The 15,695-nt window shown below is 43.4% G+C and overlaps 1 protein-coding gene across 1 annotated transcript; it reads right to left on the bottom strand.

The window, feature by feature from the left end:
- Positions 1–1,792: 1,792 nt before the first annotated feature.
- On the bottom strand, positions 1,793–9,626 carry LOC132104803 (26S proteasome non-ATPase regulatory subunit 3-like). Its single transcript, XM_059510338.1, has 12 exons — positions 9,349–9,626; positions 5,874–6,064; positions 5,451–5,588; positions 5,136–5,272; positions 4,868–5,058; positions 4,385–4,488; positions 4,204–4,318; positions 3,709–3,828; positions 3,056–3,159; positions 2,821–2,976; positions 2,105–2,155; positions 1,793–2,031 (listed from the first exon to the last, which is right to left on the bottom strand). The coding sequence occupies exons 1-12, from the start codon at positions 9,476–9,478 to the stop codon at positions 1,954–1,956; spliced, it is 1,515 nt and encodes a 504-aa protein (XP_059366321.1). The 5' UTR covers positions 9,479–9,626; the 3' UTR covers positions 1,793–1,953.
- Positions 9,627–15,695: the final 6,069 nt, after the last annotated feature.

Consider the following 15,695-nt stretch of genomic DNA (forward strand, 5'->3'; position numbering starts at 1 on the left):
CAATTTTGGTGAGCTTGTGCAATTTGTAGCCTCTCTTTCCTATTTGTAGTGGAGATGAGTGGTACCCGATGGGGTCTTCTGCTGTTGAATTTGAATTTGTGCTCTGCATTTAACCCATCCGAAGTGCACACACACAGAGCAGTGAACACACACACACACACACACACACTGTGAGCACACACCCGGAGCAGTGTTCATCATTTATGCTGCGGCGCCCGGGGAGCAGTTGGGGGTTCGATGCCTTGCTCAAGGGCACCTAAGTCATGGTATTGAAGGTGGAGAGAGAACTGTACATGCACTCCCCCCACCCACAATTCCTGCCGGCCCGGGACTCGAACTCACAACCTTTCGATTGGGAGTCCGACTCTCTAACCATTAGGCCACGACTTCCCACGAGGTTGTGCGTGTTGTGGCTTCACAAATGCTTTGCTGCATACTTCGGTTGTAACGAGTGGTTATTTCAGTCAAAGTTGCTCTTCTATCAGCTTGAATCAGTCGGCCCATTGTCATCTGACCTCTAGCATCAACAAGGCATTTTCGCCCACAGGACTGCCACATACTGAATGTTTTTCCCTTTTCACACCATTCTTTGTAAACACTAGAAATGGTTGTGCATGAAAATCCCAGTAACTGAGCAGATTGTGAAATACTCAGACCAGCTCGTCTGGCACCAACAACCATGCCACGCTCCAAATTGCTTAAATCACCTTTCTTTCCCATTCTTACATTCAGTTTGGAGTTCAGGAGATTGTCTTTACCAAGACCACACCCCTTTATGCATTGAAGCAACTGCCATGTGATTGGTTGATTAGATAATTGCATTAATGAGAAATTGAACAGGTGTTCCTAATCCTTTAGGTGAGTGTACACTTATTTAATTACCTTTTTTTTGTCTGTGTGTTGTTGTCTCTGTGTACTGGAAGCTTATCTAAAACAAATTCCTTGCACAAGCATACTTGGCAATAAAGTGCTTTCTGATTCTGAAATAAAGAAAACAAAAGTGCTTTCTGCCGTCTCGTTTTTAACAGGAGTACAAAAATGAACCAAAAATATGCCTCAGACTTTTGCCGGTGCTTTGCGGGAAGCTTGAGTTTATTGCGTGTATTTGAACAGAACTGTTGAGCTGCTGCTGCGGGACACTAAACGCCGTCGAGTCGCTCCTCAGTCACAGCAGCACGGTCTCGTGTGGTTCCCACCAGCGCAGCAATATTTTTTCATCACTAATTAATGGATGTCTAAAATATAAAAGCAAGGACAAGTCTAAAACAGGCTGTAGGCCCGGCCCGCGTCTGAACTATGACATGACAATTGTCCCGAAGCCCGGCTCGAGGGGCGTAAAAAGGTCGGGGCCCGTCCGACTCGGGCTGAACTGCAGGGCTCGTGTCTGTTGTCGAAACACAGGGATAACCTCGGATTCTCTTTAGTCACACCCTTGAGAAATACCAAACTGGCCGCACTCTAGAGCCGGTCTCTAATCTATACACATTCATTATAATATTTGTTTTGTTCTTCCCTCAACAGTACTGTTAAACCTGCGTGAAAAACTAAAAGCACCGTTTATTTTGTATCTTCGGTTACACGAGTCAAAAACAATGAAAACAATTACTTTTTTTTTTCTCTTTAAAGATGTTAATATTTTTTTTCCTATATTATGTTCTTTGTGGTAATCTTGTAGATATTAAAATCATCTGAAAACAGACTATTACCCAGCACTAAGTTTAACACTTAGCAAACCGCATTGTTGCTATGATTGTATGAAACTGATGCATGAACAGATGAAAAGAAACAACTGGAGAATTTGTGATGATGTTTATAATGTTACATCACACAGTGTTCATGGATTATAATAAGAGCAAACCTGGGTGGAACAGATGGGCAATAATCCAAAGAAGAAAGAGCAAACAGAACAACATACAAGTAGAAAAACAAAACAAAACGTGAGATGCTGCAGACTCATGGGAAACTATCATCATCATCTTCTGCCATCTCTTTAGCAAACTCCAGATCCTGCTGCTCTCGCTCTCTTCTCTCCTGTGAACACACACACAGAGAGTGATCATCTCCAGCAGACGCTCGGTGCGGTGTGTGTGTGTGTGTGTCTCACCTCAGCAGACTCCAGGTCCTTGTTGTAGGCCTTTGGTGGAAATCTCATGGCCTGCACAGAAAGAGATGAATTCAGTTAGCTGCACTGAAATCAATTCCCTACATCTGTTCACTCCCACTCATTTAATCTGATACACATGTTTCATGATGATAAATCTTCCATATCATGTTTATGCTGCAAAGGCAGAACGAAAGAGCGCTGGTCTAGTATTTATCGCTCAGGTCAAAGTTGAAACAGCAGACCTGACCAGAGCAGATGTGTTGACTCTGAGTTCAGAGAGGAACACACACTTTATAATCTACAGATTTACTGGAGTAACACTGCACCATGCTAGTGTCACACATGTGGGTATTCGTGCCATTTTATTAGGATATTAATTTTTAACATGGTATTGAGGTGCTATATGTGTGGATTTAACTGTGATTATCAGGATCTAAATCTATGCTACTATAGAAGACCAGTGGATTATTAAAAAACTCAAACAATACTTACAGATATTATTGATTTTTATAATGAACATCAATTTACTTAAGCTACTAAATGTGTATTTCTAAGAGACAAAAAATATATATATATATTATTAACAATATTATCAGGCAACACAAAGCGGTGTCTTGATTTGTAACAATATTACTCAGAACATTCAGAACTAAGAAATGTTTATTGAGATGTTAATTTAGTTGTGGGGAAAAGCCTTGTGTTGGCATTAGTCCTACCTTGACGGACATGTTGTGTATGTCCAGACAGAAGGAGATGCGCTGGTGGAAGGCCAGCTGAGGCTCTCGTGTGCTGTAAATGTCCATGGTCTCTTTGGACTGGACGTAACCTCTCTCGTGGTTTATACTGGCCTCGATCACACCGTCACGGATGGCCTGGACACACAGAGAAGGACACATGCTTCAGCTCAGTCCCTGATGAACACCAGCAGGTGAATGTGTGCGCCAGCCTCACCTTGGCCACGATGAACTCTGCGTCTTCAGGACTGTCCAGCTGCAGCTTCTGAGCGATGTCAGCCAGAGAGATGCGTGAGTACGACAGGCTGATCATCCTCACCCCTGAAACACACCACAAACACACCTCTGTGTCAGCGTGACGAGACACAGCCGTACACCACAGAGCCACAGAAACCACCAGTACAGCCGTCAACATCCTCATGTCCTCATCTCAGATCTGATCTGAACTGGATCAGAAGTAAGAACTGGTCAGGGCCTGTAGAAACACGAGTCCCACTCCTGCTTTACACCAAAGCACTGGCTCTGGGGCTTCTCAAATCACACTTACTTCAACAAAACAGAATACAATGATTGTTTTAATAGTGTAACATGCATGAACACACACAGGAAGAAGTCAAATTTATCAAGTTATCTGCACTACACTCTTACTCATTTGAACACGCAGATTTTCTTCGGTCATAAGACGTCATGTATCTTTTTTAAAAACACCAACAAATTCAACATGAGTAAACAATTTAATCCTACAGGTAAAACTCTGCAACTCTTTTGCAGTGCTGTAAAGTGTGTTGTTCTGATTCAGCGGAGGCACGCGTGATCTTCTCAGGTCTTTACTGTCCCTCACACAGTCACAGAAGAGCGGAGGACACTCACCGGTCTTGATGACGTTGTGTCTCAGACGGATGATCAGCGTGTAGGTGCCGTCAGCCTGAAACTTCTCTCCAAACTGATCCAGTGCCTGGTTAAACGTGGCAAGATTTCCAGCTCTCACCGCTGGACAGGGCAGAAACAGCACACTCTTATTAACTAATAGTGCTATGCTGCTCTCATGAGCCACACACACACACAACACATTATTCACATCTGAGTCAACACTGAAACCACTGGAGCCGAGCTGCTTCACATGTACGATACTGTGACACCCTCACACTTTACTTCCCTATCATCACATTCTTCAGAGATGAGAAAAACAGAGGGCGTGGCTTGTCTCTTTTGCTGTGGACTGATTGGACAGAACAACACTGACAGTTGGAGGGGCGTGTTTAAGGATGTTCTGCTAAAGCCCAAGCCGTCAAACTGATGTCCCTGTGTACTCTGAATGCAATCTTCAACAGACAGACGATGACATTAGTGAGTGAGAGGAGGTACCCTGTGTCAGCAGGAAGTAGGGCAAGAGTGACCTCTTGAGAGACGGCTGTCTGAACTGCAGACGGTCAGGGATCTCCCCGAGCAGCAGCTCCACCACGATCAGCAGCTTATGCACCTGACGGACACACAGCCTTCAGTCAGACACAGCCCCAGACACACACACACACACACACACACTCACCGTCTGCTTGAAGCCCACGGCCGTGTGCTGAGGGGCTTTACGCAGGGCGTTGGTCAGGGTCCTCCTCGCCTCTGAATACTCCAGCTGGATGGCCTTGATCCGCCCTGAACACACATTACAGATCTGTGTCTCGTGGAAATACTCATCTGACAGCAAAGCAGAACTGTGTAGCGCGGACACATGATGGAAATAATACTACAACAGCATTATATTGACATTCCTGCTGAATGCAAACTCTCTCACTGGATCTCGCAGCACAGTTTAATAATGGCCTCAACATAAACATAACAACATAACTTGTTGATTGAGCTAAACTTGTAAACTAGTGAATCCAGAATACTTTGACCATGACCTCTGAACAAGTGCTCAAGCCTCACTGCAATATAAAGCACATGTCACATGTGTTTGAAGCCAGACATGATGCAGTATGGATTCGGTGACTCTCACGCAGAGGAAGCGTCCGTCTGTCGGTCTGTCTCTCACCGGTGTAGTAGAGGTAGCGCGCCCACTCGTTGTTGTTGGCTAGCTCAGGGAACACAGACTTGGACACCAGTTTCTCGGCCTGGTCGTACAGATGGTACTGCAGGTAGTTACGCAGCAGCAGGTTGAGCAGCGTGGCCTGGCCGTCAGCGTCGTGACGGAGCGTCGCCGTCCTCAAGCGTGTGTGCAGGAAACTGTGTTCACCAGAGAGCAGAGTGAGCACAACAGCCCAGCTGAAGCTGAGGTCAGAGGTCATGTGGAGGACACTCACCTGCGCACCACATCCAGCTGGTTCAGGAACTCGTACACACGCGAGTGATAGTAATAACACTTGGCAGCCACCAAGTCCAAAGCCCTGCGGTTCTGAGAGCCGATCTTCTGAAGCAGATCATCAGACACTTTCTGGGCCTGAGAGGACAGAGGATTCACGGATCAGATTCACAACACACACCAAACCTTATCACCTGTAAAGAACTGAAGAACCATGTTAACTCTGCCTGAGTTAGATGGTACTAGAGTCATATTTCCTATAGCTCTTCTGGACACAGGCAGAGTTCAGGATAACCGCTGAGGTGTGGTTTCTGACCTGGGCGTAGTGTTTGTTGTTGGTCAGGTAGATCACCAGCAGCAGCTGTAGATAAGCCTCCACCTCTGGGATGAGTGGTGTGACCGCAGCTTTCCCTGTGCGTGGCCTGAACTGAACATCTCCTTCCTTCTCCACCGGCTGAAGCAGAAACACAGCTCTTGAGAAAACCCCACAGAGACTCATCACAGAGCAGACTCGGACAGCTCTAGCAGCACTCACATCATTCATCACTCTTAATGAGATTAATAAACAGAAATACACGCTCGGTCTCCTGGAGCTGCAAACAAAGCAACAGAAATGTCAGTTTATCAGTGCGAGCAGCGGCGGGACAAGAGTCTGCAGAACGAGATGGTCGTCCCAATCAGAGCCGCGCATCACTAGAGCACAGTAATATGTGATAAATGACAGCTGTGTGTTTGGTACCTGGTCCAGGAAGCCCAGCAGGAACTCTCTGCTGGCAGCGTTGGACGTGAAGAACCCGGACACAGCTTTGTGCAGCACATTGAGATTGAGACGACGGCTGGTGGAGGGCAGAGCTCGCAGGGCACGGAGGACGAAGCGTGGCTCCTTCCCCTGCACGGCCTTCTCGATCTGCTTCACGTGCTCCTTGATCTCTGCAGCAGACAGACAGACACATTCATCATCATCCACACGCCTCAAAGGTCACCAGGTTCAGCAGGAAGTGATCAGTGCGTTTCACTTCTGACCAGTTAACACTCCGTTTCTACTCTTCTTTATCGTTACTTTCAATACAGTGACTTACAATAACAAGAATATGCCATCTATCATCATGATTATTGTTATTATAAGAAGGTGTGGATCGTCTGTAAGGACAGAGCTCTATAGACCTCTATATAAACTAAATAGTCATAAAGTGTGCAGGATATATTAAACTCATGGCCGTCTGTAGTAACACTGTGAATCTAGTGTTAATCCTGTAGTTTACACGTGCTCACGTGAAGAGCCTTCTATAGGTGCTTGTTTTCAGAGGACACGTGATATTTGTGTGTGTGCATGTCGAATAACACATTAGATCTCGGGCAAAAGTGTGTGTGCATGTGTTAGACTGTAAAGAGTTTAAACTCATCTAAGCTCACAGTCAGGAGCCAGAAAACACTGAGACCCCATCACAACGAATGATGGTCCAGTCACAGCAGCAGTGTTTATTCTGATCACTTCAGTCATCTGAGCTCTCACAACTCTAACCTGTACAAACGCTTCTTACAGGGGAGCAGAACCTGTGACAAACACTGCACATGATTCATGATTCACAACTGGTTAAAGTGGAGATTTGAGCTTTAAAACTGATTTTAAAACAACTGAACAAAAAACAATGATTAGATCAAAATGAATGATGAGATAGTAAGAATACAGATTTATTAGACGGAAGATTGATACGGTGAGCTCCATGTTTGCATGACAGAAGCAACAGGAAGTAACCTGCTTCATTTATATAAAGTCCGTTCATAATGCAATATTAATCGACTGCAAAACCCTAACAATTCACAATTTTTCCAATAGTGCTCTCATAAAGTTAGCCTATATGACAGTAGTTATTAATGAGCGGCACGCGCTGAAGATGACCAGAGTGAGCATCTGTAGCAAGTTTTTAATCAATGGGATTCAACTCATAATTTCATGTAGAATACGCTTCGTTATTTATACAATATAACGTTAATATTAGGACTAATAGACTATCTGCAAATAAATGTGTCTGCGTGGCTCTGAATGAACTCCTTTTGTGGATGCGTTCTTCACGAAACAGTGTGCAGAAACACGCAGCTAAGCTCTAATACTCAGTGTTTTATTATGATGGTGTTCTCATCATAGTTATTAATATTCTGTGTTGTTTGTCCTGCTCGTGCTGAAGAGATATCACCGTAGAGCTACAATGAAGCGCTTGACTCAACCAAACACATCTTATATCAGGTAAAGAATAGATCCACGATATACATACACCGGCTGAAATGTTCTGAATCACTTGAACCCTGCCTGATGGAAAACACCCAGTCTCTGTCGGTGTCAGTTTGAGTCTTGGTGAAGTTTCACATCCCTCCCAAGATGCTCCTCTGTCGTCATGGATCATGGGAAGTCAAACATAAATCTATAAGGGTGGTTGGATTTATTCACGCACTTTAAAATATTGATTTGAAGCATCTATCTATTCAGATTCTTATTCACAGCTTTATCATAACAGGCTGTGTATTAACTTATTGTGAGAAACCTCAAGTTCTATGTGAAATCAGACTTTTGAGCGCTCACACAGTCAGAATGGCATAACAGCCTGCGAATATCAGACTGAGACTGGAGGTCGAATCATCGTCTTCTATGGGGGGGTCACCCCTAAAACAGCCTTGATTGCAGAACCTCATTCCACACCAGATCAGAAGATCAACTGATTTCACACTCTTGACTGATGTTGTGGAGTAAAGTCATGTTATAATGTTCTCAACAACAGGTTTATAAATGCTTCTTCGTTAGAATTGACTCAAACTCACAGCATTATCGGAGATGAGCAGCATTTATTACTGGCTCTGTGCAGATGTGTATCTCATTAAACACAGCCTCTGTGATTCAACAATCGCATCAAGTTGATTCCAGTTCAATATCGATTAATCGCTCAGCACTGCTCCACATGAAGTCACTTTTATTTCAAAGCACGTGACCGGAAAGCCGTCTGCCGATATCCGAGCACCCATTCCCGTTCTCAAGGCCCAAACACACACACACACACACACACACACACACACACACACACACGTCTAAAGGGATGATTTGAGCATTCACAGGACAACAGGCGGTTATGTCTTAAAGGGATAGTTCACCCAAAAATAATAATTAGGTCATTAATAACTCACCCTCATGTCGTTCCAAACGAGCTGATGATACTGCGCATGCGTGATTCAGTGTGAAGCAGACTGACACACAGAGCGTCTGAACCGAACTGATTCTTTTAGTGATTGATTCTGAACTGATTCTGTGCTAGTGTTATGAGCCCAGGTAAACCGAAGGCTTGAATCAAGGGCAATCATCGCAAATGACGCCATTACGTCCAGCGCAAAAGAACCGGTGAACCGTTTTCTTCAACCGGATTAATCAATCGAACTGTCCGAAAGAACTACTGGTGATCCGAAAACTGATGCAACCGGTTCTTGACTCGTGAACGAGTGATTATCTGGCTCGGCGTTCATCTTCAGTTCTCTCTTCACAGCAGTTCAGTCAGTGTACTGTTTGAGTAAATGAATTACTCCGGGATATTGGTTTGTTTTAACTCAGAGGGAGTGTCAGACACATTAAAAAGTGTAAATACATTTTATTAAAATGTATTTCCGATGCTTCAAAAAATTCTAACTGACACTCTGATGTCACATGGACTACTTTGATGATGTTTTTCTTACCTTTCTGGACATGGACAGTAGACCGTACACACAGCTTCAATGGAGGGACTGAGAGCTCTCGGACTAAATCTAAAATATCTTAAACTGTGTTCAGAAGATAAAAGGTTTTACTGGACGATGTATGTGGTCTTACTGGTTTGGAACGACATGTGGGTGAGTCATTAATGACATAATTATGATTTATGGGTGAACTATCCCTTTAATACTATAATAATATTCAGTAAGATTATCCAAAATAGTTATCAGTATATCTGCCGAATCCACCTTTAGCCGAGCTCGACGAGTTTCTGTCTAGAGACTATCTTCACAGACTCCTCACGGACACCTATGTGTGATCTGATCTGATGTGATATAACATATGATATGATTATATCTGATATATTATCTGCTGTAGTGTTTGCTGAGAGTGAGGTGTTTGTCTGACCGTCGAGCGTTAGCTGGTCCTGATATATGATTTGATGTGTGTGATATATGATGTGTTATGTGATTCTTGCTCTGACCGTCGAGCGTCAGTTGGTCCTGGTCTCCGTCCCGAGGCTCCGCGCCGCTCGCGCTCTTCTCTTTCTCCGCGCCGCTCTTCTCTTTCTCCGCGCGGGCTTTCTCGCGTCTCTTTGCTGTCGCTTCTTTCATGCTGCCGCTCAGATGCTAGAGCTCGATGTCGTAGCGCGAAAATCACGCATGTAAATAAGACGTCGGTGGAGCGCTCGCTGGAGGCTAGCGCTGAAGATGACTGGCGATTCTTCTCAGGCGCCGCGGTGCATCATGGGAAGGTGGCGCACTCTCTTTCTTCTTCTTCTTCTTCTTCTTACTTTTTACGGCGGATCGCAGACAGATATGTGCATTACCGCCACCTATCTTGGAAATGGACCATTAACACTTCCTATACTATAACCTCTCACCAACACAACACCCTTTATTTACCCGCACAGAGGCTTCATAGAGTTTCATCCGGCGCTGCGTGTTCAGCTCCTCCATCCACTCAAAAAAAAAAACACACCCTAATTTAAATGCGCTTATTTAACCCAGTATTTCCCAAATATTCTACCATTAGATTTATTATACTCCTATCTGACTTTAATACATTTTGAATTGTAAACTTAACTCCTATATTATTTAATTCCTCCTTCAACTCTTTCCTTTCAACATTATATCTCCTACAGTGAATTACTACATGCTCAACTGTTTCACTAACTTCACATGCCTCACATAAATCTGTTGGACTCTTACCTATTAAATGCAATGTACTATTCAATCTTGTATGCCCCAATCTTAATCTTGTAATCATATTCTCCTCATACCTACGCCTACCTGATACTCTTCCTTTACCCACTATTGGCTCTATTTGATGCATATGTCTACATTTTATTTAATTATCCCAATATTGCTGCCATATTTTCAGAACATTCTTTTTAATAATTGACTTAATTTCTGACCTACTAAATAAAATCGGTATATCTACTATATCTCTTTCTATTGCCTTTTTTGCTAATGCATCAGCCTCCTCATTACCTCTCAACCCAATATGTGCTGGAACCCACAAAAACTGTACTTCTAAACTAGCTTGTTTCATTGAATATAATTCTTGAATTATCTCTATTACCATATCCTGTCTGGTTTCTGACTTCATCTCCTTCAAACTTATTAGAACTGAACTACAATCTGAACATATTACTGCCTTGGATATTTTAATTTGCACTCTCTTTCTTCTTCTTCTTAGGTGTTTTATTGGCGGTTGCCAAACCAGTTTATAGGCGCATTACCGCCACCGACTGGACTGGAGTGTGGATCAAGATTTTTGCATTATCTATGCGGGGGAAAGAGGCCAAAAAAAATATTTTGTTTCAAGGAAAATGTTCTATATTCTTTTACTAAATTCACATTCTCTTATAAACTTAACAATGTCATCATATATCTTGTTAGCTGATTTCCCCAATAAACCTGACAAAGAAAAGTCATGGTGTTTCAATTTCTTCATTGACTGAATAAGGCAATATCTTTCATTGTTATATTTTCCACATTGAAGTAATACATGTTTAACTGTTTCTTGTTGATTAAAGTGTATACATTCCCCAGTTGGGTGCTTTCCAATTCTATGTAATGTACTATTAAGTCCAGTATGTCCAATTCTAAGACGTTTAATGATATTTCCTTCTCTTCGATTGCACTCTCTCTCTCCCGTGCGGAGCTGAAGCCGCGGGAGCAGCGTGCTGCCATCTAGCGCTCATCATCATCACAGCAGCTCCGCGCTCAGCTAGCTCTTCTTCTTCTTTATTCAATACAGTGGCTAAATTAACGAAAAATAAAGCCTCAACAAGTGTTGACATTTCCCAACACCACAGCAGTAATGACTTTATGAACTACTTTACTTCTAAAATCGATACTATTAGAGATAAAATTGCAACCATTCAGCCGTCAGCTACAGTATCACATCAGACAGTGCACTATAGACCCCCTGAGGAACAGTTCCACTCATTCTCTACTATAGGAGAGGAAGAATTGTATAAACTTGTTAAATCATCTAAACCAACAACATGTATGTTAGACCCTATACCATCTAAGCTCCTAAAAGAGGTGCTTCCAGAAGTCATAGATCCTCTTCTGACTATTATTAATAACTCATTGTCATTAGGATATGTCCCCAAAACCTTCAAACTGGCTGTTATTAAGCCTCTCATCAAAAAACCACAACTTGACCCCAAAGAACTAGTTAATTATAGACCAATCTCGAATCTCCCTTTTCTGTCCAAGATACTAGAAAAGGTGGTATCCACACAATTATATTCCTTCTTAGAGAAAAATGGTATATGTGAGGATTTCCAGTCAGGATTTAGACCGTATCATAGTACTGAGACTGCTCTCCTTAGAGTTACAAATGATCTGCTCTTATCATCTGATCGTGGGTGTATCTCTCTATTAGTTTTATTGGATCTTAGTGCTGCGTTTGACACAATTGACCACAACATTCTTTTGCATTGACGAACACTTTGTTGGCATTAATGTAAGTGCATTAGCATGGTTTCAATCGTACTTATATGACCGCCATCAGTTCGTAGCAGTGAATGAAGATGTATCATATCGATCACAAGTGCAGTATGGAGTACCTCAAGGCTCAGTACTAGGGCCGCTACTCTTCACGCTTTATATGTTACCCTTGGGAGATATCATCAGGAAACATGGTGTTAGCTTTCACTGTTATGCTGATTATACTCAGCTCTATATTTCTTCGCAGCCCGGTGAAACACACCAATTTGAAAAACTAATGGATTGCATAGTCGATATAAAAAACTGGATGACGAGTAATTTCTTGCTGCTAAATTCTGAAAAAACAGAGGTGTTAATTATAGGACCTAAAAACTCTGCTTGTAATAATCTAGAACACTGTCTAAGACTTGATGGCTGCTCTGTCAATTCTTCGTCATCAGTTAGGAACCTAGGTGTGCTATTTGATCATCTCAAAAATATATCTAAATTACGGCCTATGCTCTCAATGTCAAATGCAGAAATGTTAATCCATGTATTTATGACCTCAAGGTTAGATTATTGTAATGCTTTATTCGGTGGTTGTTCTGCACGCTTAGTAAACAAACTACAGCTAGTCCAAAATGCAGCAGCAAGAGTTCTTACTAGAACCAGGAAGTATGACCATATTAGCCCGGTCCTGTCAACACTGCACTGGCTCCCTATCAAACATCGTATAGATTTTAAAATATTGCTTATTACTTATAAAGCCCTGAATTGTTTAGCACCTCAGTATTTGAATGAGCTCCTTTTACATTATAATCCTCTACGTCCGCTACATTCTCAAAACTCAGGCAATTTGATAATACCTAGAATATCAAAATCAACTGCGGGCGGCAGATCCTTTTCCTATTTGGCGCCTAAACTCTGGAATAACCTGCCTAACATTGTTCGGGAGGCAGACACACTCTTGCAGTTTAAATCTAGATTAAAGACCCATCTCTTTAACCTGGCATACACATAACATACTGTAATGAACCTTATTTAAGTCTATGTCCCGTCAAAAATAAGACTCCACAATCATTGTACCACAGAAAACACTTCTTTTATTACAATTATAAAGCTTCTAAAATAAAGGCACAGGTGCGAGTATGGGGACAGAGGAAAAAGGCACGGGATGACACGCAATCCCCACATCAATTCATCTACACACACACACAGTGAATCTTCAAATGCAATAGATTAATACAATGGTGCCCCCTATTGGAAACCTCACGTCAACCTACACTACACACATAATTAAGACGTGTTACTCCATCCCTATACTCCCCGACTCCCCTTCCTTATACCGATCGCCCTTCACACACTCTCACCATTCATTCTCTCATACACACAGGAATAAATTAAAACACTTCCCTCTCCCCCGGTTTACAGGACCCAGCCATGGGGTAGAGAGCAGTCACGACAGACCGTCAGGGGGAAATCATTCCAATTGGAGACGGGGAGGAAATTCACCATTACTTCTAGTCCATATACCTTCAGAAGCGGGGGAAACACTCAAGTCCAATTATAGCCTCATTTATCTCCTTAAGTTAGCGTGACAGTCGGGCAAAAACGCCAAACAAACAATCCCGCGAGGTGATGGTGACTCTAATAGTTAACCCCTCCCTCCTAGCTCAACTCACTCACACACACACACAGTCTAACTAACTGACTATCTTCATCTCCAGAGGACCTATTGTCCCCGAGAGACAGCCAAACGTAACCCCACAAGTCACCCACCTCACAGCCGCTGCTACATCTCATGCACCTCCTTTTCACGAGTCCTTTGATGTGGCAACAGGTGAATACAATCAGAGCAAATCACATAATCACCGGATAACAATGTTCTACAATACTAATATGCTTTTATTATCAAATCCGTTAAAGGATTTTTAGGCTGCATTAATTAGGTAAACCGGAACCGGGAACAATTCCCATACCACCAGATGTACTTGCTACATCATTAGAAGAATGGCATCTACGCTAATATTTGTCTGTTTCTCTCTTATTCCGAGGTCACCGTGGCCACCAGATCCAGTCTGTGTCCAGATCAGAGGGTCACTGCAGTCACCCGGATCCAGTACGTATCCAGACCAGATGCTGGATCAGCACCTAGAAAGGACCTCTACATCCCTGAAAGACAGTGGAGACCAGGACAACTAGAGCCCCAGATACAGATCCCCTGTAAAGACCTTGTCTCAGAGGAGCACCAGGACAAGACCACAGGAAACAGATGATTCTTCTGCACAATCTGACTTTGCTGCAGCCTGGAATTGAACTACTGGTTTCGTCTGGTCAGAGGAGAACTGGCCCCCCAACTGAGCCTGGTTTCTCCCAAGGTTTTTTTCTCCATTCTGTCACCGATGGAGTTTCGGTTCCTTGCCGCTGTCGCCTCTGGCTTCCTTAGTTGGGGTCACTTCATCTACAGCGATATCGTTGACTTGATTGCAAATAAATGCACAGACACTATTTAACTGAACAGAGATGACATAATTTAATCCAATGATGAACTGCCTTTAACTATCATTTTTGCATTATTGACACACTGTTTTCCTAATGAATGTTGTTCAGTTGCTTTGACGCAATGTATTTTGTTTAAAGCTCTATATAAATAAAGGTGACTTGACTTGACTTGACTTCTTTGGAAGTTTTGGCGTATTCCGATTCATAGCACATACCGCCACCAACTGTTCTTATTCTTACAGGGATTAAAGTCCTGCCTCTATTCAGATTTTTTTTTTATTATTATTCATTTTATTTTGGGTTCACCCAAGGTGTATTTATGGCTGTATCATAGTGCTCGGGGGCCACTTTGTTTGCCTCCTCCACTCACTCTCTTTACAAGGTTCATGACGGCTGATAGCTTCCAGCTCAGCAGGTTATTGACATTGTATCCACGGACCACATAAGCAGAAAATGGGTATGACTGTCCTTTCTACACTGCAGAGGCTCGGAACTGATCCAGGCAGGCTAGCTTCCCCCCAGGACTATCCAGTGTAACATTCACTGGCTCTAGTACTTTTGGTGGGCCTAATTTTCTGAAAGTCTCTTCTGCTACAATGTTTACGTCAGCACTATGGCATTATTTCCCTGTCAAATGTCGAGAGCGTATTATTGTAGGGCGAAAGTACATTAATATAATGCGCGAGCAAGAATCTCTATGCTCGAGCGTGGAATATAACGTGAATCTCTCTCCTCGAGCGCGGAATATAATGTGCGGAGCACAAATCTCTCTGCTCGAGCCCGGAATATAATGTGCGGAGCGCGAATCTCTCTGCTCGAGCCCGGAATATAATGTGCGAAGCGCGAATCCCTCTGCTCGAGCGCGGAATATAATGTGCGGAGCGCGAATCTCTCTGCTCGAGCGCGGAATATAATGTGCGGAGCGCGAATCTCTCTGCTCGAGCGCGGAATATAATGTGCGGAGCGCGAATCTCTGCTCGAGCGCGGAATATAATGAGCGGAGCGCGAATCTCTCTGCTCGAGCGCGGAATATAATGTGCGGAGCGCGAATCTCTCTGCTCGAGCCCGGAATATAATGTGCGGAGCGCGAATCCCTCTGCTCGAGCGCGGAATATAATGTGCGGAGCACGAATCTCTCTGCTCGAGCGCGGAATATAATGTGCGGAGCGCGAATCTCTGCTCGAGCGCGGAATATAATGAGCGGAGCGCGAATCTCTCTGCTCGAGCGCGGATTATAATGTGCGGAGCGCAAATCTCTCTGCTCGAGCGCGGAATATAATGAGCGGAGCGCGAATCTCTGCTCGAGCGCGGAATATAATGTGCGGAGCGCGAATCTATCTGCTCGTGCGCGGAATATAATATGCGGAGCGCGAATCTCTCTGCT

Source organism: Carassius carassius, chromosome 25 (genome assembly GCF_963082965.1).
Source record: "Carassius carassius chromosome 25, fCarCar2.1, whole genome shotgun sequence".
NCBI classification, from domain to species: Eukaryota; Metazoa; Chordata; class Actinopteri; order Cypriniformes; family Cyprinidae; genus Carassius; species Carassius carassius.

Bases quoted from the DNA above. Each gene is read 5' to 3' on its own strand.
- LOC132104803 (XM_059510338.1), bottom strand. From the start codon at position 9,478: ATGAAAGAAGCGACAGCAAAGAGACGCGAGAAAGCCCGCGCGGAGAAA. The intron at 5,589-5,873 runs GTACCAAACACA...TTTCTGCTTCAG, and splicing joins TGCTGGGCTTCCTGGACCAG to CCGGTGGAGAAGGAAGGAGA. The intron at 4,319-4,384 runs GTGAGTGTGTGT...TGTGTCCGTCAG, and splicing joins CCGTGGGCTTCAAGCAGACG to GTGCATAAGCTGCTGATCGT.